This window comes from Eumetopias jubatus, unplaced genomic scaffold (assembly GCF_037043125.1).
Source record: "Eumetopias jubatus isolate StellerSeaLion01/CBP00866 unplaced genomic scaffold, mEumJub1_p1.0 scaffold_8, whole genome shotgun sequence".
Taxonomy (NCBI): domain Eukaryota; kingdom Metazoa; phylum Chordata; class Mammalia; order Carnivora; family Otariidae; genus Eumetopias; species Eumetopias jubatus.
Window position 1 is genome coordinate 78,451,637 of NW_028274814.1, and position 23,707 is coordinate 78,475,343.

At 46.9% G+C, this 23,707-nt stretch overlaps 1 protein-coding gene and 1 pseudogene across 2 annotated transcripts in view; both read left to right on the plus strand.

Annotated features, from left to right (window-relative positions):
* TUBA1C (tubulin alpha 1c) overlaps window positions 1-16,794 on the plus strand; it is a 32,254-nt gene extending 15,460 nt beyond the window's left edge. The window contains exons 1-4 of one of the 2 annotated variants that reach the window (XM_028125730.2): window positions 10,302-10,395; window positions 12,974-13,196; window positions 13,367-13,515; window positions 15,709-16,794. In XM_028125730.2, coding sequence (XP_027981531.1) covers window positions 10,393-10,395; window positions 12,974-13,196; window positions 13,367-13,515; window positions 15,709-16,683 — 1,350 coding nt within the window. In that variant the 5' untranslated portion in view covers window positions 10,302-10,392 and the 3' untranslated portion in view covers window positions 16,684-16,794. Of the gene's footprint in view, window positions 1-10,301; window positions 10,396-12,973; window positions 13,197-13,366; window positions 13,516-15,708 lie in introns of those variants that run through there. The other variant, XM_088026055.1, reaches the window with a different exon arrangement.
* Window positions 16,795-20,575: 3,781 nt separating this feature from the next.
* Window positions 20,576-21,826, plus strand: LOC114225711 (ATP synthase F(0) complex subunit g, mitochondrial pseudogene; annotated as a pseudogene).
* The last annotated feature ends 1,881 nt before the right edge of the window (window positions 21,827-23,707 follow it).

Below are 23,707 nucleotides of genomic sequence, written 5' to 3' on the forward strand. Positions count from 1 at the left end.
ACACACACACACACGCACGCACGCTTGGATGGCTAGGCTCTAAGGGGCTTCCAGTCTCCAGTTCCAGTTTATGCAGGAGCACAATCTGTGGTCCCACATCAATACTTGGGGCCTTGTTTTGTTTTATTTATTTATTTTTAAAGATTTTATTTATTTATTTGAGAGAGAGAGAATGAGAGATAGAGAGCACGAGGGAAGAGCGTCAGAGGGAGAAGCAGACCCCTGCTGAGCAGGGAGCCCGATGCAGGACTCGATCCCGGGACTCCAGGATCATGACCTGAGCTGAAGGCAGTCGCTTAACCAACTGAGCCACTCGGGCGCCCTATTTATTTATTTTTAAAGAATGTATTTATTTATTTGTCAGAGACAGAGCACAAGGAGGGGGAGCAGCAGAGGGAGAGGGAGAAGCAGGCTCCCAGCTGAGCAGGGAGCCCCACGCGGGACTCAATCCCAGGTCGCTAGGATCATGACCTGAGCCGAAGGCAGACGCTTAACTGACTGAGCCACTCAGGCATCCCGGGGCCTTGTTTTAAACTACACCACTAGCCTAGACTGCTTTCTTCAAGGTGATTTTGTTTTGGGTCTCAGTGTCCTTTTCTGCCACTGGGCTGTTGTCAGGTATTTCTTGTCTACCCAGACTGGATTCCCTAATATAGAGATTTGAAGATCCAGGGGTGCCTGGCTGGCTCCCTGTTGGTGGATCATGCAGTTATTGATTTTGGGGCTGTGAGTTTGAGCCCCATGTTGGATGTAGAGATTTTTTAAAAATAAAATCTTAAGGAGCGCCTGGGTGGCTCAGTCGTTAAGCGTCTACCTTTGGCTCAGGTCATGATCCCAGGGTCCTGGGATCGAGCCCACATCGGGCTCCCTGCTCCGGGGGAAGCCTGCTTCTCCCTCCCTCACTCCCCCTGCTTGTGTTCCCTCTCTTGCTGTGTCTCTCTCTGTCAAATAAATAAATAAAATCTTTAAAAAAAAAGATTTATTAAAAAAATAATAAAATCTTAAAAAAAGTTTTCTTTGAGACTCTAGGTTGGAAGTTTTGGTCCCTTCCCACCATGGGATCCTTATGCGTATTGATTCACTCCCTACTTCTGTTCCCCACTTGGATGCCTAACAGGTATTTCACACTCAACATGTCCAAAGCAAGCCCTGGTCTCCCTTCTCCTCATCACCCTTGAACCCGCTCCTCCCAAAGCATTCTTCATCTTGACATCCACTCCATTTTCCCAGTTGTTCAGTTCCAAAGGCTTGGAGTCATTATTGATTCTTTTTTTTCTCACAACCCACATCTAATCCATCAAAACCTCCTCTCCTATTCAGAATCTGGCCACTTCTCACCATCTCCTCTGCTACCACCCTGGGCTCCTGCCCAGATTATTATTGGGGCCACTTAACTGGTTGCCTTCTTCCATTTTTGCCTCCCTACAGTCTATCCTGAGCGTAGAGGCCAGAGGGACCCTGTTAAAACAAAGGTCTAATCATGCCGTGCGTGACTTGCTTAGAATCCTCCAAGAACTTCCAGTCTCACTCAGAGAAAAAGCCAAATTCCTTACATGGCCTCTAAGGACCTACATAATCTGGGCCCCACTCTGTCTCTGACTATCTTCTATTGCTTTTTTTCCCTTACTCACACTGCTTTAGCCATTCCCTTGGCCTAGACTGCTCTTCTTCCAGACACCTATGTGGTTCAGTTCTTCCTCCAAATCAGAGAGACCTTTGCCACGTCAGGTAGAAGAGCGCTCCTCATTACTCTCTAACCTTCTCACTTGGCTTTATTTTTCTGCCAACATTGTGTCCCTTCCCCACAGGCAATATGAACTCTATGAGGGGCTTTGTCTTGTCCTCAGCTTCTAGTGCAATACCTAATACATACTAGAGACCAAATAGATATATATTGAAGAAAAGAAAGAATCGTGTAATTTCGCTTTTCTAGATGATCTTTATGTTTTCAGAGTACTATGTAAAATGACTGCAGGGGCGCCTGGGTGGCTCAGTCATTAAGCGTCTGCCTTCAGCTCAGGTCATGATCCCACGGTCCTGGGATCAAGCCCCGCATCAGGTTCCCTGTTCAGCAGGAAGCCTGCTTCTCCCACTCCCGCTGCTTATATTCCCTCTCTCGCTGTCTCTCTCTCTGTCAAATAAATAAATAAAATCTTTAAAAAATATATAAAATAAAATAAAATAAAATAAAATAAAATAAAATAAAATAAAATGACTGCATTATATAAGGAATCTTTAGAGGCTACTCACTCAGTCAGTTATGCTATAACTAACATCCAGATCTCCCAAATCCCAATCCAGTGATCTGTTTAGAAGGCTGGTTCGAGAGCAGGTATTATCCTCACACTGCAGATGGGGAAACTCAGTCACAATACAGCTAGGGACCCTGCTAAAGGCCGTGCTGTTTAATCACACTAGAAACCAGAATTCCCAGTTCCTAGTAGTCGTAATGGCTCTGAGAGTTTACACCGTTGTTACTGAGGAGTCAGTAAAGTCCTTACTTCAGTATTTTGTTATTTTAATCTTTACTTTCCCTAACCATCCCCCGCCCCATGTCTTTCCTTGTGTGTTTTATTCTGTCCTTGTCTCTGGAGGTCAGAACGACTAATACTTACTTACTAAGTAAGTAACCATTACTTTCTTTGACACCTGGACTTTGTCTTCTTTTGGCTTCCTTAACCATGTGCTTGGGGTTAGGCTGGCAAAATACCATAAACTGAATGGCTAACAAACAACAGAAATTTATTTCACAGTTGTGGTGGCTGGAAGTCTGAGTTCTACATGCCAGCATGGCTGAGTTCTGGGGAGGACTGTTTTCTGGGTTGCAGACTACCATTTTGTTGTTGTGTCCTCATATAACAAGAGAGCTCTCAGGGGTCCTTTTGTAAGGTCACTAACCCCATTCACAAGGACTCCACCTCATGACCTAATTACCTCCAAAAGCCCCACCTCCTCTTTCCATCACAGTGGAGGTTGGGATTTCGGCGTATGACTTTGGGGGCACACAAACATTCAGTCCATTGCAGGCTGTCTGGGCCCTGACCAGAGGCCTTGAACCACCCCCCAAACCCCTAGTGCAACTAAGCAAACCAGCATCGAGGCAACAGGTTTCATAGCTTGTTAGGTGACCTACATTCCAGGTTTCTTTTTTTCCCTTGGAACAACTTTGGTTTACTCTCAGTCATTTCAGGCATAGTAGAGGGGAAGAGCATTCTTAATGTAAAATTTCTTTGTTTTGAGTGCAAAGAATTCTTTCCTTCTCTTTTTCTTTTCCCACAATAACATGAAGCGGGCTCTGTCCCTTGGGTTTGGTACAAATAAACCGAGCTGCTGAAGGAACAGGGTAAGCAAGTTGATTTTTGTAGTTACAGGCTGTTCCACATAATCCATTTACAAGGTCAGCAGGGACCACAACTTACCAAAACAAAGAAGTATGTAATCTAAAATGAGGAACTCTTGATTATCAGAAAGAAGCAAAGACCTTTTGGGGTTTCTAAATAGCTTATATTCCTGACTCTATTGGAACAAAGTATGCTGGAGGGTGAGGAGAAAGTACATGGACTAGAGGGTCAAAATAGCCAAGTGCTATACAAGTAAAGGCCGGTGAGTACAGGCCCACGTAATTTTAGAACTCTGTACCAGGCTTCACTGTGTCTTGTAATTGAAAGGTTTGGGGATCATTCCAGGTTTGGATGATTTGGGGAAATAAACATGTAATTGAAGTTGTAGATATAAAAGTGGTTCTATATTAATGTTTTTGGAGAGAAAACAGTGGTTCAGAAATGAGAGTCCTAAAACTGACCTCCTGAGGAAAGGGGTGAGGATCCCAGAGAGGAATGCCAGACTGAAGACAGCGTGGGCCAGTGTGTGACTTTAGATAAGTTATTTAATCCCATGAGCCTCAGTTTCCTCTTCTGTAAAATGGAGTAACAAGCGTCCCTACCTCATAGGATTGTTGTGAAGAATAAAAAGTTAAAGCATGTAAACTCCTTGGTCTGAAGATGAAAGCGCAGATGGTAACCCTGGTACTAGTTGGTGGAGATGCTGGGGAGGGCAGTAAAGGAGTTGGGGACTTTTATAACCCAAGAACTAAAAGGATTGGGAAAGAATGAGTTGATTGGGATCGGAGGGCTGGAGGTAACCCTTTCATAGTCCGGAAAGGCCAAATTGGGAGGAGAAGCCAGGCTGGGCTTTTGGGCTTTGGTTGGCTGTGGGGAGAGGATTCAGCCTGAAGCCAGAGAATGAACCAAGCTCTGAGATTGGGGGCTGGGGGTAGGAGGAGAGGTAGACCTTGTTATGCCTGGAGTAAAAGAGCTAAGAGAAATGGCCTGATTTGGACTAGTGTGGAAATAGGGGCAGTCCAATTGGTGTGTGTACCTATTTAACAACCAGCCGGGAGTGGGGTGAGAGCCTAATTTGTGGTGTTCAGTGATTTATTTCCATGGTGTAAATATAGCCACCACTGCTGATTTCAAGCTCCCCACATGATGTCCAACTGGTTCACAAAAATCCTGAAACTCTAACGATTGGCTCTGGCAGACCAAAGAGTAGGGGGACTAGTACAAAAGCATAAGGGGTTCAAATTAGGGAGAAGCCCACTGACTTGAAAGGCCGAATGCTTTCAGCCAAGTTAAACTAACTACCTAAAAAACATGAGACTGATTCACCTTTAAGTTTCCCAACTGTGTATAATCGAATCACTGATATTCCCTGGGATGCAGTACTACTGTACCAATTATGTAGGAAAAAACAAATAATTCGTGCACCTAAAAATGGTTGGCTCTGTGTCCTGGGAGGAGGGGGAGGGGGCAGGTAGAGAGATACCAGAAGAAGGAAAAGGGAAAGATTATCCTGAGATTCATAGTCTCCGAGTAAATCCCTTACTCTCTCAGCGGCTGGCAAGAACTTATAATCACAAGGAAAGAAAACTCTCAGGGGCCTTTCACTTTGGGCTGCCTGGGTGCTCTTTAGGTACATGAATAAATAAAATTATTAAATAAACATTGCTATAAATAGGGAAGGTTTCCAGACTCCAGGTTATGGTCCACTTACTAGAATAATAATGTAAATAATTGAAGAATTTGAGTACAGTAGCTCCTTTTAATCTTCTGCAAGAGAACTTAACCTGTCTGTCCTAAAGGGGTGGGGGCAGGGCAGGGAACAGAGGGAATGGTTCCTTGTTATGGGAAAGATGAGAAAGAGCTCGAGGTAAGAAGGCTTGACTGTCCACAGAGTGGAAATATTGGGGAAGTCAGTTGTTTCAGTTAGTCACTGGGAGGAAACAAGTCTGAGGTGCTGTATGTTCACGGAATATAAAGCAGATTAGAGCAAGCCAAATGACATGTCTGTGGAAATAAAATGTGAAATTTCCGAAATGAAAGCCAGTGTTCTCTGGTAGTCTCCCGGAATGGAACAGGTGTAAAGAGCCCCCATGAAGGGGAAGAAGTCCAAAACACTGCTCTGGCCACAGGGGACGTTGAAAGAATGTGTAAGAAAGTTATAAATGTTGCAGATATTTTCAGGATAAAGAAAAGTGAAAGCTAAAAAATCTAAGAATTATTTTCCCCATAAAAGAAAACAACGTATTACCTAGAAGATAAATCTGCTCTTCTGTATTTACAAGGGGGTGAAAAAAAGAAAAAAAACAAACCGCCTCAGAATACAGAGATTTAAAATATGCTTGTAGGGGCTCCTGGGTGGCTCAGTCGGTTAAGCATCTGCCTTCAGCTCAGGTCATTGATCCCAGGGTCCTGGGATCCAGTCCCACGTCCAGTCCTTGCTCAGTGGGGAGTCTCCTTCTCCCCCTGCTCCTGCATGCTCTCTCTCTCTCAAATAAATAAATAAAATCTTAAAAAAAAAAACATGCTTGTAGAGAAGGTGATTGAACTTAACTGCAAGGAGTCCCAGCTGTCCTTTGGAGGTCTTAAAAGTAGGACAAATTCTCCTTTTTCTTGCTATATTAGTAGTAGTAAACTTGTCTTAAAACAATAAATTCAATAAGTGACTTTTCTAGGGCTTCCTTTCCTTGTGAACTAGTGCCAGTAACAGGCTAACGGAGGGCCTAGAAATAAAAGAGGCAACTGTCATTTTAGGCATTTATTCTGAGTTCTACCTCTTATGGTTTAGGGTAAGTTATTTTAATCTCAGGACCTTATTTCCCACGGTTCTATAATAAATACCTTTGTTAACAACTTATCTTTGAAAACTTCAAGGCACTATTGCAGTAGAAAATATCTTCTTGTAAATTGCTATAAAGCCCAGTGTATCCATACCATTATTATGGTATGTACATATGTACATATTATGGTATGCTCATATGTACAGCAGAGGGCTCAAGTCACAGTATCTCAGAATGTCAGGGCTGAAAGAGGCCTTAGAGATGAAACTGTCCAATCCCCTCAAATGCACATGCGAATCTGGGGCCCAACAAGGAGAAATGCCCCTCCAAAGTTCTGTCGCCAAAAATGGCTGAGCAGCGGCTCTCTGTTAATAACTCCACATGTTTGTGGTGAATCCTAGAAAATTTCAACTAGAAAGTAAAACTGGCTTCTGCCTCGTCTCACTCAGTAATTTTTTAGACCCATAAAGACCTGTTTCCATAAAGGTTACATTTTTAACTGTCCACTCAGGAAAGAGATTTTTTTTTTCCCCTCCAAAACAATCCAGAAGGGGGCAACAAACTTAAATACAGCTCCCAATGCTTAAAATTATTTTATTTATTTTTTTAAACAGAAGTTTATTTTTTAGATTTTATTTATTTGAGAGAGCGAGCGTGAGAGCATGAGCAGGGACAGAGGGAAAGGGAGAAGCAGACTCTCTGCTGAGCAAGGAGCCCAAAGTTGGGCTTGATCCCAGGACCCTGGGATCATGACCCAAGCTGAAGGCAGGCGCCCAACTAACTGAGCCACTCAGGCACCCCTTAAAATGATTTTAAAATGCAAAATGCATCTTCATCTCTAATTTTGTTCTCTGCCACCATCACCTTCAACAGTAACACTACAGATTTTAATGCTTTGCTGTGTGTATATCTATGTATTTTTTTAATCTCATTTAAGTCCTCACAACAGTGTATCCCACCTATAAGTTATATATTATCCCCATTTTATAAGGGAGGAGATTTAGAGAGATTACAAAATTTGCTTAAGGACCCGCAGCTAGAAAACAAAAACCAGAATCTAAATCAAGGTAATCAGGACTGCAAAGCCCTTAAACATACTGAAGTTCCTCAGGGGCTATCTAGTTGAATATGATAGAGAATGAGAAGAAAAATAAAGGTATTTTGTTAATGAATTATATGAGAAACATAATCTAAAAATAAAATGCCTATTATTTTTAATTTTTTAAAAGATTTTATTTATTTATTTGTCAGAGACAGAGAAAGAGAGCACAAGCAGTGAGAGCGGCAGACAGAGGTAGAAGCATGGCTAGATCCCAGGACCCTGGGATTATGACCTGAGCCAAAGGCAGACACTTAACTGACTGAGCCACCCAGGCATCCCCAAATGCCTATTATTTTTAAATTGCCACACTGAACTATTCTCATTAGGGTTACTAATGACCTCCATGTGGCTAAATCTAATGGTCATTTTTGAGTTCTCTGCTTTCTTGACCTATCAGTGGCATTTGACCCTGCTAGTCCTCCCTTTTTCCTTGTTTCCAGGACCTCACACTCTTGGGTTTCCTAACTTACTGGCTGCTCCTTTTCAGTGTCCTTCACTGGCTCTTCCTCTTTTCCCAGAGCTTAGTACTTGGTCCTCTTCTCTTGTGTTTCTACACTTAACTCCAGTCACATCTCACCCAATGTCATGACTTGAGGATGGCATTTAGATGTCTAGCTCTACCCAGATCTCTCTTCTTGGAGATCCAGACTCTCATATCCAGCTGTGTCTTGGGCATCTCTACCTCCACATGGACATCAACATCTCGACTTAACAGCACCAAAACAACCCTTGATACCAACACCCTCCAGGCCTGCCCCATTCTCAGCCTTTTGCCTCTGTTGATGGCAAATCCATCTCTCACTAATTCGGGCTAAAAACTAGAGTAATCCTTGGCTTCTCTTTCCATCACATGTGAGCGTTTGGCCCTATCGATAGAAGGTAGTCAACTCTAACCACTTTTCACTAATTCCTCTGCTACCACTCTGGTCAGAGTCTTCATCGTCTCTCAAAAGGATTATGGCAATGAGTTATCATCTTAAGATGTCTTCCTCCTTCTACCTGTGCCTTATTATAATCTATTCTCAACACAACAACCAAAGAACCAAAGTGATCTTTTAAGAAAAGGCAGTTAGGTCATGTTGCTTCTATGTTTTCAACCCTACATTAGCTCCCCATGTCAGAGTAGAAGTCACAGGACTTGCAGTGGCTTACAAGAAGCCATAAGATGTGGCTCCTGTTTCTTCTCCAGCCTCCTCCTCTACTATTCATCTTTTCCAACCAAGCTGGCCTCCCTGCTCTTCCTTTCAGGAACACTAAGGGCTCACTCTTGCTTGTCTGGGGGGGGGGGGCGGGGGGAGGTAGAGGGGTCCTGTGTTCCAGCTGCTTACTTTTAGCCACTCGGCTAACCTCTCATGACCTTCAAGTCTCTGTTCAAATCTCAGGTATCATTAAGGCTAACCCCACCATCTTGTTGGTATTGCGATCCCTCCCCCCACTCCACCCTCTTAGCACTCTCATTCCACTTTGCTCAGTATTTTCCTCTAGCCATCCTATGCACTCATCACCTTCTAATGAATTTTACGATTTACTTATTTACTGTCTTCATGTTTCTCTTTCTTATCCCTCCTAGAACATGGGCTCTATGAGGCAGAGATCTGTCAATTTTTGTTCACATGCATATTCCCAAGAAATCAAACTGTGCTAAATATATTGGTGGAATGAATTAAAAAGTTGAAATGCTTTACTAATTAAGACTAAAATATTTAGGAACAGACTACGAAGCTAGTTATTCCAACTTTCAGAATATCCTACCACACAATAGGTGATCAATAAACATTTGATGGCGGAACTGTGGTCCTGTCATTTGAAAAGGAGTCTCTGTGCATATTTCCACAGCATTCACTTTGTGTGTATGAGTTGGGGTGTATTTTGAGTTCTGCCTATTCTGTACCCAAAACCCATTTTTCCTTTCATTTTGCCTTTTTCTACTTCAGGAAAAAGCCCTATAACTTCTATTCTGTGTAAGTCACTTTTGTTCTCTGAATATTTCCATAAACTCTAGCGCCCAGAGGGTGAAGAGCTAAGTAACACGATGAGATTGCAAAGAAAGAAAACTGAAATAAAGGCTGTTTCTGAGAAACCTTTGCAGAGTCGGTCAGCGCGGTATATTGACCCCGAGGCTGTACAAGATAATGAGGGCTTATGGGCAGCTCCATTACTCCAGCTGTGTGACCTTAAACTAGTTTAATTCTGCTGAGCCCTCGTTTCCTCAACTGTAAAATGGGGATAACTCACAGAGTTTGTCCTAAGGATGAAATGTGATTGATACAGTGTGAAAAACCAACTACTCGGAATAGTAAGCAATCAAAAGTGGAAGCTATTGTAACGAACCGATAAAACTGCTTTTGCACCAACTGGAAGGAGACTGTTGTTAGAGACACAAGGTTCATTTTTCAGAAGGTAGGAAAACGAGTAAAGAAGAGAATACGGGCTTCAGGCCAGCCGGTGGTAATTAAGAGCTGGAACCCGGAGCAAGGCCTTCTCGCTCCGGAATCCCCCAGCCGCAAGAGGAGCCGCCGCCAGGGCTTTGCAAGGCGGAAGGGGATGGCCTCGCAGACGGGCGGGCAGCTGGCAGGCCCGGCCCCACCTGGAGGTGTGCGGCGGGGACTGGCTGTGTCGCTGGCCGCCGCTCGAGGGTCCGGAGACCCCGGGGCGGGGCGCGCTGCGGGAGGGGCTGCGCTCCCTACACCTGCCCCTATCTTCCTGCGGCTTTGCCCACCTGACGCCCCACCCCCACCCCCGGAACCCACCAGGAACCCGGCAGATGCTTCGCTTTCCTCTTTCTTCCCCACGCGTCTCCATCCTCTCCCCGCCCCACCCTCCCTTCCCTGGCCCGGGGATGTCTCCTCCCTTCCTAGATCGGGCTCCTTCCGTAGAGTTTCGTTTGAACTTTTTGAACCCACCAATCAGCACCGCGCGGCCATCCTCTCTCCACGGGCGGGTGCGACCCGGCGTCCCGCCCGCGGCCGCGGGCTCGGAGGCGGGGCCGCAGCGGCCGGGGCGGGGTCAGGGGCCCGCCCCCTGGCCACGTGGCCGGGGAAGGGGTATATAGGGTCCCTCGGGGGCGGTCTTGCTTCTTCTCCCCCGGACTCCTTGGTAGTCTGTCAGCGGGAGAACCTTGTCGTCGTCCCCTCGCCTCTTCCCGCTCCGAGGAACCCTATAAGTCGCAGTCATGGTGAGTGGGGGGGGGGTCCCCGGGACGTGGCGTGGGGGTGAGAACAGCCCGAAGGGGCGGTGGAACGCGGGCGCACGTGGGCCGTATCCCGGACGCCTCCAAGTAAACTGGCTTCTGATGGCCAGGCTGGGAAAGCCGAGTTCATCGGCAGACTTCTCTTCAGGCTCAGAAACGCGGCCAGGACGCTGCCTTTGGTGGAAGTGGAAAGCCCTCCAGATCCTAGTGAGACGGCCCGCCACAGCCGAAAGCAGACCAGGGAGCCTTCACATTGGCCCTCAAGGACTTGTGAAAACTAAAAATCCCTCCCCTCCATTTCCCTAAATGAACTCACCTTCCCGGTGCCTTACGCACTCCGGCCCCGAAGGTGCGTCCACTCCCTGGCGCCCCCTCTCCCGGGCCGGGTGACTCCCTGCTGAGTCACCTGTGGCTCGTCCCTGGGGAGAGCTTCCAATTGCATCAGTCCACCTGAAGGATGTAGGCAGGCTGCTCCTTTTAAAGGAATTATTAACCGTCACCTTGTCTAATTTGGCAGTTCTAATGTTAATGTAATGGGATGTTTATAGCTGAAGCTTTGTACTTAGGCCAGGTTTTTAAAAAAACTTGTCCATAAAAAGATATTTTCTTATAAAACCGCTGAGTAAACAAGTACTACAATGTGTTTCTTAGAGAAGGTCTATAAATCATGTTTTTAAGCAAGTATTTGTGTATCAAATGTTTCAAAATGGTATCTTTAAAGAAAAAGGGATACCGTGAACAGACCAGCCACCCTTTTCAGAGACTACCACACTTGTGAAAGCTAAGTCTGGCTGTAACCAATTGAGCGCTTTTCAGCAAGGGAGGTGGGAAGATACTGGTAAAAGTGTGATTCAGAAAATAATGGGGCTTTTTAAAGAAGGGCGGGAGAGCACCAGCCGCAGACGGATTTAGGCAAACACTGGGTAGATTAATAGTGTTTTACAAGAGACAGTGGCTGCTTGTCCAGTGAAAGCTAGACTGAGTCCATCACCTGTGTCTCACTTCATCTCCAGAGTGGCCAGGGGAGAGTGGAGGGAAAGCAGTGGCCATGGTCTAAATGAGAAAGCAATTAAGACTATTGCACAGTGAAAGTTGTTTTGGGCTTAAAAGTCAATAGAAGAAACACTTCATTAGAATGAAAGGCTTTTCTCAAATACCTGATCTCCTCGGGCCTGGAGCTGTCATGGACCTATCTCTCTCCAGCTTTCCTGGGCTGTAGAATTTCCGAAGTCCAGTTAAAAGGTAAACATGATGCAATGGTAAATAGTCATAGGTTCATTAGAACAACCAACTCCCCTTTCTCCCACAGCCCTAGAGCTGGGCGGGTAGACACAGGTAGTAATGAGCCTGGTGATGTGGTCAGGAGACCATGGGTGTTTTATGAGGAGTGTAGGTGGGAAGGAGGGGGCCATAAGTCAAAGGTTGGGTGATTGGGGTTTTTATTATCTCAGGTTATGAAACTAGGCCCTTTGAGATCTTAGTGGTGTTGAGTTTTCTCTAACTAGTTTCCTGTTAGCAGCTTTTAAAAACTTGAAACCCTCTTATTTGGGGAAAATGTAAAGGGAGGTAGATATTTGGTGCCAATATTTTGAAAGTCCTCTACCAGTCTGCAAAGTAGCTAATCTGACTTATAGTGAAATACAATAAACCCCCATTTTTTGTTTTCCTCTTAAATCTGGAGGCATAGATTCCATGTTCATGGCCTTATTTTACTAGGCAGGAATGAGTTTGGAAACTTACAAATGATCTTGTTCATCAAATAAAGGAAAACATTTTCCCAATATCATTAAATTCTTGATACCATAGACTTTTCCCCACAGTGCCAGAGATATATGTGTGTATATGTTTTGGTAGGAAACAACTAATTTCTTAAGCTATTAGTCAAGTCTTGTTGACACTTCTGGCTTCTATTTCCATGTATCGCCAACTCTCCCTACTCAAGATGTGTTGATAGTGAAGGAAAAATGTTCTTCCTTACGATTAAGTTCTTCCACAGGGTTAAAAAGCTGCCTCTGACCACAGTTTTTAAAATACAGCTAACTGCTGCTTATCTGGCATTTTCTCCATGAGTCATATGGCTGTAGTTTGCTGGTTTAAGCTGGTTGAGGGAGAAGCTCTTGTCTTGTAAAGAATAGGATTAAAGACGGACCAGAATGAGTTCAACAGTTACACAGTCACACAGAATGAATCAGAGCTGCAAAGGGGAATTTTACATGCCTTTAAGGAATCAGCAGGCCTGTTTCCCAGGAGCTGGAGGAAATGTATTGCTGTAGAACAGCTTTTATCTTTCTAAAATGGTAGGAACCTGACCTTGAATATCTAATGTGACTACAAAGCAAGGGTCTGATCTCTGGTCTTGCCTAGTAGTTCATTAACATATCTTTGGTTTTGCAAAGCATTTTCTCCGAATTAGTCAGCAAAGGCTTGTGAAATAAACCTTGGGCAGGAGTGACTTCCAGAAAGGTGATTATCTATCCTGAAGGTTAATTAGTCATTTCGGTGTGAATCATTCCTAAATGTCCCATCTGATGTGTCCTAACATTTTCCTTTCTTCTTCCCACAGCGTGAGTGCATCTCCATCCACGTGGGCCAGGCTGGTGTCCAGATCGGCAATGCCTGCTGGGAGCTCTATTGCCTGGAACACGGCATCCAGCCCAATGGCCAGATGCCAAGTGACAAGACCATCGGGGGAGGAGATGACTCCTTCAACACCTTCTTCAGTGAGACAGGCGCTGGCAAGCATGTGCCCAGGGCCGTGTTTGTAGACCTGGAACCCACGGTCATTGGTGAGTTGGCCTCGGTGACCCCAGTGAGCTCCCGGGGCCAGACAGTGGCGGCCGGGGGGCGGGGGTGTCTGGGACAGGAGGTCCGTCTTGAGGCTCCGTGGACACCCTGGGGTTGAGCGGGCTTGTGCAGGGGGTGAGTGAGGGGTGGCTGCTCTGTTTGCCTTTTGCAGATGAAGTTCGCACCGGCACCTACCGGCAGCTCTTCCACCCTGAGCAGCTCATCACCGGCAAGGAGGACGCTGCCAACAACTACGCCCGAGGGCACTACACCATCGGCAAGGAGATCATTGACCTTGTCTTGGACCGCATTCGGAAGCTGGTAAACAAAAGCTGAGAGTTTTCTCTTACAGCTTTGAGACCAAACTGTAAGAATCCTTCTCTGCACACTGAAATGAGCTGTTGCGTGCTCACTAAGTAACCGGATTTTAAACTGGATGGTCCTGGGTTATGCAACAGCTATTGGGTCAGGGTTAAGTGCTCCATTGCCCATTTTTGTGTCTGGTAAGGCAGACTTGGGCAATTGCTCAAGGCAGTTATGGCAACTTAGCTAAAGTCAAGGTGAGAAGCAGGAAGCCTTTTAACATTTTTATTGATATTTAAGACCATTAAACATCCTTGTTCATATTAATTAGCTTCCCTGCTTCAAGCTCAGATGCCCCTTTTTAGGTCATCTTAGTCACATTGAGTGAGTAGGTCGCAGATTGTGACATGTACTGATTGATCAAACTCCTTAAAAAAGATTTCATTACGTTTGGTGCCTTAATACAGAAAGTTTAGAGCACAAGAAGCCAGTATAACACTAACGAGAAATGGCGGGCACTGGAAACCTCAATAACATTGAAAGTGGAATCAAGGGAGCTCCCTTATTACAGAAGCTAGTGTCAGTCATTAAAAATTGGAAAGTATTGAAATCTAATCAAAGAAAGCAGACTTTCTTTTCCACTAGAGCTCAGGGCCATGTGGAGTGGCACTGTGGCAGAAAAATCTTAGGTGACAGTATTCACATCGGTAAAGTTGACAAGTGTTTTGTTTGGGTCACTTTAATTAAGAGTCTGGCAATCAGATGACTCCTTGCTCCTCAGGCATGTGGGCAGCTTGTAAGTAATTAACCAAAAATCAAGAATAAAAGCTTGGGTAGAGTAGCTTGTCAGGAAAATCCCATTCTAAGCCTAGCCACAACTGGTCTAGTCTGAAAAGAATGGCCCTGCGTCATTCACAGCTTCAGACTTTTCCAGATGTTGATCATAGTCTTCCTAGCAAAATTGGGGTTCTGGTTCCTGTGTTTACAAATCAAGCTTCAGCTACAAGCACTGACTTGGAAATCAGGACCTGCCTTTAGGAACAAATAAACCTAGTAAAACCCATCGAGGGTTCTGGAATAAAGTTGATTAACTACCAGAACACCTGTATTTGTCTTTGGTGTTATTACTGTGTCCGTAGGAGGCTTAGTGGATTTAATTGGTACTATGAGTCTGCCCTGTACATTGATTCCATTCAGAGTGTGGACCCGCAGGAGAAGTAAACTGAGGGATTGGTAGAGAATTCCACAAATCTCAGCACTTTTGAGAAGTGAGGATTGTCAGCAGAAAACTTTGAAACGTCAAAATCATCCTTTCATAGAATGGCAGTTTGTTAACCAGACTAGCGCAGTTAAGTGGTAGAAAGCCCCAGTGACAATAGGTCTCATGGAACTGTAGTAGCATGTCACCTTTTGCAGAATCCATAGGCTTTCTGATAACTAGTATTTACTGTGTCAAGCACTATTATAAGTACTCAATTCTCAACAACCCGAGGTAGGTTACTATTCTCCATTCTCCACATAAATGTGAAAACTGAGATTGGGAAATCAATTTGGTCAAAGCCACACAGCAAGGAACTGGTAGAGCCGGATCTGGACCCAGCCTGACTGCTAACACCAGGGCATTGGAACTTGGCTGTTCTGTCATATTCCAGCTCGGAAAGCAGCTGCCAGATCTTTATAAGACATTTATTGTCCGGGGCTGGTGGTCCCAAGCCTGCCCTTGGTAGCTCTCCAACTGTGAGAAGTTGCTCTTGCCTGCAGTCACAGCAAGGGCGCCGGAGGTTGCCCTTCCAGTTACTCAGACTTGGGCCTTGCATCCATTCCAGACCTCATGATTCCTCTGTTTGCGGAAATGAAAATAGTTCATTTTTAAATAGCCGTTTAGCAGATTCCGCCCCCCCCGCCCAGGAATTGTGAAAAGTTTCTCTGAATTTTAGTACTTAGAAGCTCGTTACAGTTGCTCTCTTAGCAAATATTGTTCAGAAGATTAAAAAAAAAAAATCTCGATCAGGGGCGCCTGGCTGGCTCAGTCAGAAGAGCGTGCGACTCTTGATCTCAGGGTCGTGAGTTTGAGCCCCACATTGAGTGTAGAAATTACTTAAATAAATACAGACTTAAAAAAATTTTTAAAATCTCGATCAGTGTAATTATGGATTCAAAGACGTCATTGCAGTTTTCACCCAGGCTAAAATTAAAACTTTTCTTTTGCAGGCTGACCAGTGCACCGGTCTTCAGGGCTTCTTGGTTTTCCACAGCTTTGGAGGGGGAACTGGTTCCGGGTTCACCTCCCTGCTGATGGAACGTCTCTCTGTCGATTATGGCAAGAAGTCCAAGCTGGAGTTCTCCATTTACCCAGCCCCCCAGGTTTCCACAGCTGTAGTTGAGCCCTACAACTCCATCCTCACTACCCACACCACCCTGGAGCACTCTGATTGTGCCTTCATGGTAGACAATGAGGCCATCTATGACATCTGTCGTAGAAACCTCGATATTGAACGCCCAACCTACACTAACCTTAACCGCCTTATTAGCCAGATTGTGTCCTCCATCACTGCCTCCCTCCGATTTGATGGAGCCCTGAATGTCGATCTGACAGAATTCCAGACCAACCTGGTGCCCTATCCCCGCATCCACTTCCCTCTGGCCACCTATGCCCCCGTCATCTCTGCTGAGAAAGCCTACCACGAACAGCTTTCTGTAGCAGAGATCACCAACGCATGCTTTGAGCCGGCCAACCAGATGGTGAAATGTGACCCTCGGCACGGTAAATACATGGCCTGCTGCCTGTTGTACCGTGGCGACGTGGTTCCCAAAGATGTCAATGCTGCCATTGCCACCATCAAGACCAAGCGCAGCATCCAGTTTGTGGACTGGTGCCCCACTGGCTTCAAAGTGGGCATTAATTACCAGCCTCCCACTGTGGTGCCCGGTGGAGACCTGGCCAAGGTGCAGCGGGCCGTGTGCATGCTGAGCAACACCACAGCCATCGCTGAGGCCTGGGCTCGCCTGGACCACAAGTTCGACCTGATGTATGCCAAGCGTGCCTTTGTTCACTGGTATGTGGGGGAGGGCATGGAGGAAGGAGAGTTTTCTGAGGCCCGTGAGGACATGGCTGCCCTGGAGAAGGATTATGAGGAGGTTGGAGCGGACAGTGCGGAGGGAGAGGGTGAGGGTGAAGAGTACTAAGCTGTCCGCTGCGATTTTACACTCCGTTGTCTTGGGACTGTCCTATTTCTGTTCTGGAAGCTGTCTGCTGTGGCCCTAACTTGTCAATAAAAGTGATGTTTCTGTTTTAAATGTCATGCTGGCTTCTGTATCACAATAAATACTAGCCCCACTTATTTAAGGCCAGTTGGGGAGGGAGGAGGCTGGCAGAGGATCTGCCCAATCATTTGATCGACACGGCAGGTGGCTTCAGTGTGCCATGCACTGTGCTAAGTGGTTTGTTCACTGCAGACCTGGATTGATGAGCGGTGACAGAATCCTATTGTAAGCAAGGTGACAGGCTCAGATGGGGCCAGTGTCCCTCAAACTTCAGTGTAGATGTGAATCACATGTAGATATTAAGATGTAGACCCACATCTGAAGGGGAGCTTTGGACACTGCATTTTTAACAAGTTTCCAGCTCCTCTTGGTGTGCTGGGACTACATGTGAAGTAGCAAGGGGCTAGGTGACCTAACTGGTAGATGGTGGGGCCATTCAAGATGGTGGGCCAAGACTCAGGCTACCGAAACTACTGCCATCCGGACTTAATAATGTCTTACAGTCACGTGGGAAGGGCTTGGAATTGTGCTGATTTATTCCACACTTAGCCAAAACCTACAATGACAAATAAGATTGCACTTGAAGTTACTGCTTGGAGAAAGAGGAGCTGGCTGAGACAGAATTGCAGTAGTTACAAGTTGTTAACAGTATTGGTACTCGACCCAATTTATGTCCTGGGGAATAGCTGCAGTAGGAAAAGAAGGAAAATGGAATGATGGGTGTGTGTGTAGGAAAGCTTGGAGAGGGAAGATCCCCAATTCGGACCTTCTTCCAAGTACATGTTAGAAGCAGGGTGGTTCCTGATGAAATGAGGGTGAGGGAAGGAAGGCATGAATGTCGTGAGTGGCTGGACGGCGTGGTGATGGGTACTCGGGGACCAGTAGTGTGGCCGATAAGGTGGAACCGAGCAGTGGGAAGGGCTGGGCCTCAGGCAGAAGGGAGGAGCTAGTTTGTGTGCTTGGGTGCTGGCCCGAGTGGGTACGTCACACAAGTGGCAGGAGATGGGGGACTGCTACAGAGCTGCAGGTGTGTTCGCCTTGGCTCCGTGACTGACTGTATTCCACGGGGGCTCCGTTCCCTTCTTCCTTTTCCCACTGGTGTTTTCACCCGACTCTGAGGAAAGCATCTAAAAAACATACACATTCCTTCTGGGAGCACAGTACTGCCTCCTGCCCAAGGTGCTTCAACTTAGTGCCCCGGGAGGCTCCAAACAGCTTTCTTCTGAGAGCGGCCGTGGTCTTAAACGCCCTTCAAGGCAGCAAGGTCCAGCCCAGCCCCATCCTTGAGCACAGAGACAGCTATTGCTGGTTATCGGATGGGCCAGATTCCTCTAGCAGCCAGACCATGCGGGGTCAGGGATGAAAATGAACCTCCAAAAGGCCAGGCAGTCCAGCCACCAGAGGGGCACCTGGAGGTTTTCCCAATTTAGGAGATCTGCCAATTGCCACAGTTTGAGCTCTGGAAGACACTGGGCACTCACATGTGAGAAGGAGTGGATACATCATCCAGCTTCAGCCAAGTGTGACACCCCGTGGTACCTGAGAGGTCCATTCGCTAAGCCAGCATTTCCCAAGCACAGGGCCCTGAGAATGGGGTTTAGGGGTTGCCAAGTATAATCCCTCAGTCTTCAAAACAGCCTGGTGAAACCTGAAGATAGCCTGGAGCCCCTGGGCCAGTCAGCCCTAACCAGGAACGACCCCTCCAATGACCTCAGTAAGCCTTTACAGATAAATTATTTTCTACATGTGCCAAGACATGAAAAAGGTTGGAAACCTTTAAGCAGCCACAATGGTGTGGGGGTGAAAGAGAGAGAAGAATTTAGTTGAGAAAAAATATTCCAGTGGAACAGAGCCTGGGGAATTGGAAGAGCAAAGTGCCAGTGGTTGAGGAGGGATCTGTCCTTGCAATGATTTTTTTTTTCTCCCCTCCTGTGTTGGTGAGAGAGTGAATAGAGTTAGCCTGCAGCAAGAACAAATATACCCCAAGGTCTAGGTCACTGCTCTGTGGCTGACAACCATCTGATCTGCCCTTGAGCACAAATGGAAAGTCTGGACTCAGAACGGCTGCCACGGCTGATGCTGCTGAGGTTTGATGGGGATAAATGGAGAAAGGCTCGGAGTGCAGGCTTCGAGATTGGCTGGGGCCCCAGATTCTGGCTGTGTGGACAGAGGGCTTAGGCTGCCCTCAACTGACCTGACCAGAGGAGCAATCTGCTTCTGCCCCGTGGAGGCTGCTGGCCACTGAGGGCCTTGTGGGCCCAAGCATGGCTGCTTTGAGCTGGGGTGAGGGGAGAATGACCAGGAGGGACACGTGCAGGCTGCCCACTTATTGTTCTGTGTTCTGTGGCCAGTGGGGTCGAGCTTGGAGAGAGTCCGTCCTCAGGCCTCTGACTTCTGGAAAGTGTGTGGCAACTCTGGGTTGTGGGAGGAAGGGGAGGCTCCGTCAGGGTAGGAGTGTTTCGTGATCTTCACAACACCCTTGGAGGTGATGTTATACCTATTTCCACAGCTGAGGAAGTTGAAACCCAGAGAGCTTCAATCTCTAGCCTAAGGCTACAGAACAAGAGGTCAAACCAAAATTTGACCCCAGAACTCCGATTCCAAAGCCCTTGCTCACTCCACTCTGCCGGGTAGTCTCCCAGGGAGGACGAGGGCCACATCTTGGGATGTGTTGGGCCTGAAGCCCACCCGCGGCCAGCCCCTGCCTGCAGCCCTTGCCTGGGGCATTCGTCGGATCACTTTCTAGGAGCCCCATTTCCAAGCCCAGTGGCGGCAGGATGACCCAGAGTGGCAAGGCCAGCCGGTTCCCACTGTCCAGGCTGTAGCTTCTCCAAGTGAAGGGGCTTTTTTGTCCAGGCCTCTCTCTGAACTCAGCAAATCCATTCTCAGCTCGTGGTCAGAGAGTTGCTACCACCCGCCCGGACTCCTGAGAAGACACCAGCCACCGTGCGGACGGGACAGCTCACGCCCAGAGCGCCGGGGCCAGGACGGTCAGCTCTTGTCGGCCAAGGCCACAAGGTGAAGCCGGCAGAGACAGCCCAGGCAGAGCGCTCCTGGAGCCCAATGCCAGGGCAGCGCAAGGTGAAGGGAATAGAGCCCCCGCGTGTTGGGGTGGAGAAGGTTCCCAGCTTCTCCCCCATGGAGGAAGTCCTCTCTGCTGACTCTCATTAGCCTGTCACTGTCCCATTTGTTCAAGAGCCTGGTGTCGGAGTTTGTCAGTCCTGAGCGGGTTCTGGGAAAACAGTTTTTCCCTCCTCCACCGTTCCCTCTGAGTCTGCAGCAGGAAAGAAACAGCAGCAGCGACCCTTGCTAGAGGCTTGTCTTCTTGAGTCATAAGACAGAATGCTTTTAAACACCTGTCTCACCACCAGAAGATTTCTTTCTCATTCGCTTTCAAATGAGAGCAAAATGTAAAGCTATCCTAATTACACAAGAGTTTTGTCTAGATTCACGCATTAGTCTAATTCACTGAGGGTGAGGAGGTGGGTGTAAATTCAGTGTCACTGCTGTCACCCTTCACCTCCCTCCCCACACTCTGTTCTTACCAAATACCTCATTTGGCTCACAGGACATATCTAGCCTGACAGTAAACTAACACTAAAATGCCCTGGGCAAAGGTAATCACATCCCATTATACTATTATAACAATCATTTCCATTTTTCAGTTTAACTCATTCAGTATTTTCCAAGAACCTAATTGGTGCAAGTCACTGTGCTGGATACCGTAGGGTTTATATTTAGCTTTTTTGTCTCCCACCTCCCTCCCCGTGCTGTAGAGATAGGTCACAGAGGCACAAGCCTAATTCAAGGCGGTATGGGCCCCACGTCTGAAGAGATTGTCACATGTGGCCGCCACTGTTACCCATCTACCCCAAAGCCACCCCAGCTGATGGCTTTTCCTGCCAACACAGCCTGGTTCTGTTCAGGTGTTGGGCACCCGTGGGCATCAGGGCAAGCTGGGCCTCTCCACCACCGGGGTGAATCTTCGCCCCAGCCGATGAAGGGAATTCCAGTTCTCTAGCCAGGGATTGGCTAAGGGAGCAGCACGTGATGCAGTTCCGGAAATGAGAGGTGAGGTAACGTCTGCTGGTTGGGGGTTGGGGGGAGGATGTTGTTAGAGAAATTTCCTTGCTCTTGAAAAGGAATGCAGGGAAAGGATTTTCTGTCTCTTGCAATACTTGGATATTATTGCATGAGTACATGATGCTTGATGGTGCTGCAGTCATTTTATGACCATGAGGGGACAAACATGAGGACAAAAGCTAACACTCTGGATGTGACAGAGCAGAAAGAGGAAAAGAACCTGGGTTCTTGGTGGGATGTTGAGCCCCTGAATTAACCAGCCTTGAAACTTCTCTGCCTCTTGCTTTCTCATTATGTGAGATTAAAAATCCCCTTATTGCTTTTTTCTTTTTTAAAAAATTTAAGTTCCATTACTTAACACATAATGTATTACTAGTTTCAGAGGTACAGGCCTGTGACTCATCAGTCTCATATAATACCCAGTGCTCATTACAACACATGCCCTCCTTAATGTCCATCACCCAGTTACCCCATCCCTGCACCCCCCCTCCCCTCCAGCAACCCTGTTTGTTTCCTATGATTAAGAGTCTCTTATGGTGCTGGGCGACGGACCTTCCAGCTTGGAACTAGGGCCCAGTTTGTCCGTAACCTCGTGGAGAAGGCCCTGGCGCTGGTGAACGCTGCTGTGACTTACTCAAAGCCTCAACTGGCCCATTTTGGCACTATGCCAAGGTTGAGCTGGTTCCTCCAACCCCTGCTGAGATCCCTACAGCTATTCAGAGCCTGAAAAAAATAGTCAAGAGTGCTCAAACTGGTAGCTTCAAACAGCTCACAGTTAAGGAAGCTCTGCTGAATGGTTTGGTGGCCACCGAGGTGTGGATGTGGTTTTATGCTGGCGAGATCATAGGCAAGCGTGGCCTCATTGGCTATAATGTTTGAAGACCAATCTTTAACATCTGTTTATATGTGGCTTATTATTTGAGTGTTCTTGGACCATGTGTGATCAGACTGGTATTTGAATAAAAGAAGATAATGTATCAAAAAAAAAGAGTCTCTTATGGTTTATCTCCCTCTCTGATGTTGTTTTGTTTTGTTTTTTTTTAAAGATTTTATTTATTTGACAGAGAGAGACACAGAGGGAGAGGGAACACAGTGGGAGAGGGAGAGCAGGCTCCCTGCTGAGCAGGGAGCCCGACGTGGGGCTCGATCCCAGGACCCTGGGATCATGACCTGAGCTGAAGGCAGTCGCCTAACCAACTGAGCCACCCAGGTGCCCCTGATTTCGTCTTGTTTTATTTTTTCCTCACTTCCCCTATGATCTTCTGTCTTGTTTCTTAAATTCCACATATGAGTGAGATAATAGGATAATTGTCTTTCTCTGATTGACTTATTCCACTTAGCATAATGCCCTCTAGTTCCATCCATGTTGTTTCAAATGGCAAGATTTCTTTTTCTTTTTTTTTAAGATTTTATTTATTTATTTGATAGAGAGACAGCGAGAGAGGGAACACAAGCAGGAGGAGTGGGAGAGGGAGAAGCAGGCCTCCCGCCGAGCAGGGAGCCCGATGTGGGGCTCAATCCCAGGACCCTGAGATCATGACCTGAGCTGAAGGCAGACGCTTAACGACTGAGCCACCCAGGTGCCCCTCAAATGGCAAGATTTCTTTTTTTTTTGATGGCTGAGTAGTATTCCATTATATATACATACCACATCTTCTTTATCCATTCATCTGTTGATGGACATCTGGGCTCTTGCCATAGTTTGGCTATTGTGGACATTGCTGCTATAAACACTGGGGTGCAGGTGCCCCTTCGGATCACTACGTTTGTATCTTTGGGGCAAATACCCGGTAGTGCAATTGCTGGGTCATAGGGTAGCTCTATTTTCCACTTTTTGAGGAACCTCCATCCTGTTTTCCAGAGTGGCTGCACCAGCTTGCATTCCCACCAACAGTGTAGGAGGGTTCCCCTTTCTCTGCATCCTCGCCAACATCTGTCCTTTCCTGACTTGTTAATTTTAGCCATTCTGACTGGTGTGGGGTGGTATCTCATTGCGGTTTTGATTGGTATTTCCCTGATGCCAAGCGATGTTGAGCAGTTTTTCGTGTGTCGGCCATTTGGATGTCTTCTTTGGAGAAATGTCTGTTCATGTCTTCTGCCCATTTCTTGATTGGATTCTTTGTTCTTTGGGTGTTGAGTTTGATAAGTTCTTTATAGATTCTGGATACTAGCCCTTTATCTGATATGTCATTTGCAAATATCTTCTCCCGTTCTGTTGGTTGTCTTTTGGTTTTGTCGACTGTTTCTTTTGCTGTGCAGAAGCTTTTTATCTTGATGAAGTTCCAGTAGTTCATTTTTGCCTTTGTTTCCCTTGCCTTTGGGGACGTGTCTAGCAAGAAATTGCTGCAGCCGAGGTCACAGAGGTTGCTGCCTGTGTTCTCCTCTAGGATTTTGATGGATTCCCGTCTCACATTAGGTTTTAAATCCCCTTATTGTTAGGACATTCTGAGTTGGGTTTTCTATTGCTTCCTGCCAAAAGCATACTACCTAATATAAGAGGGGCACCGGGCTGGCTCAGTTGGAGCTGATGCACAGGCTCCCAAAGCGCAGGCCCGGCTGGGCCCGGCTGTCAGAGGACTGTCTGCGTGGCCTGCAGGCAGGGCAGTTTGTAGGGTATCGGACTCCTTGAACTTGACTGCTCAGCTGTCACCAGGCCTCTCCCCACAGGAGGTAGGGTGAGATGGATGGCAGGGTATCCTGATTGCAGAAAGGAGCCTCCTGGCAGCTGGCCTGATGGGCAGGAACCGCTGTCCTGCCTCCTCCGATGGGCGTGCGTGTGCTCCAGCCTGCGCCTGCTTAGAGAAGGGGCAACCAGGGCTCCTCTAGCTGAGGCCATTGGCCAGCCCCCCCACTCCTCGCGTCT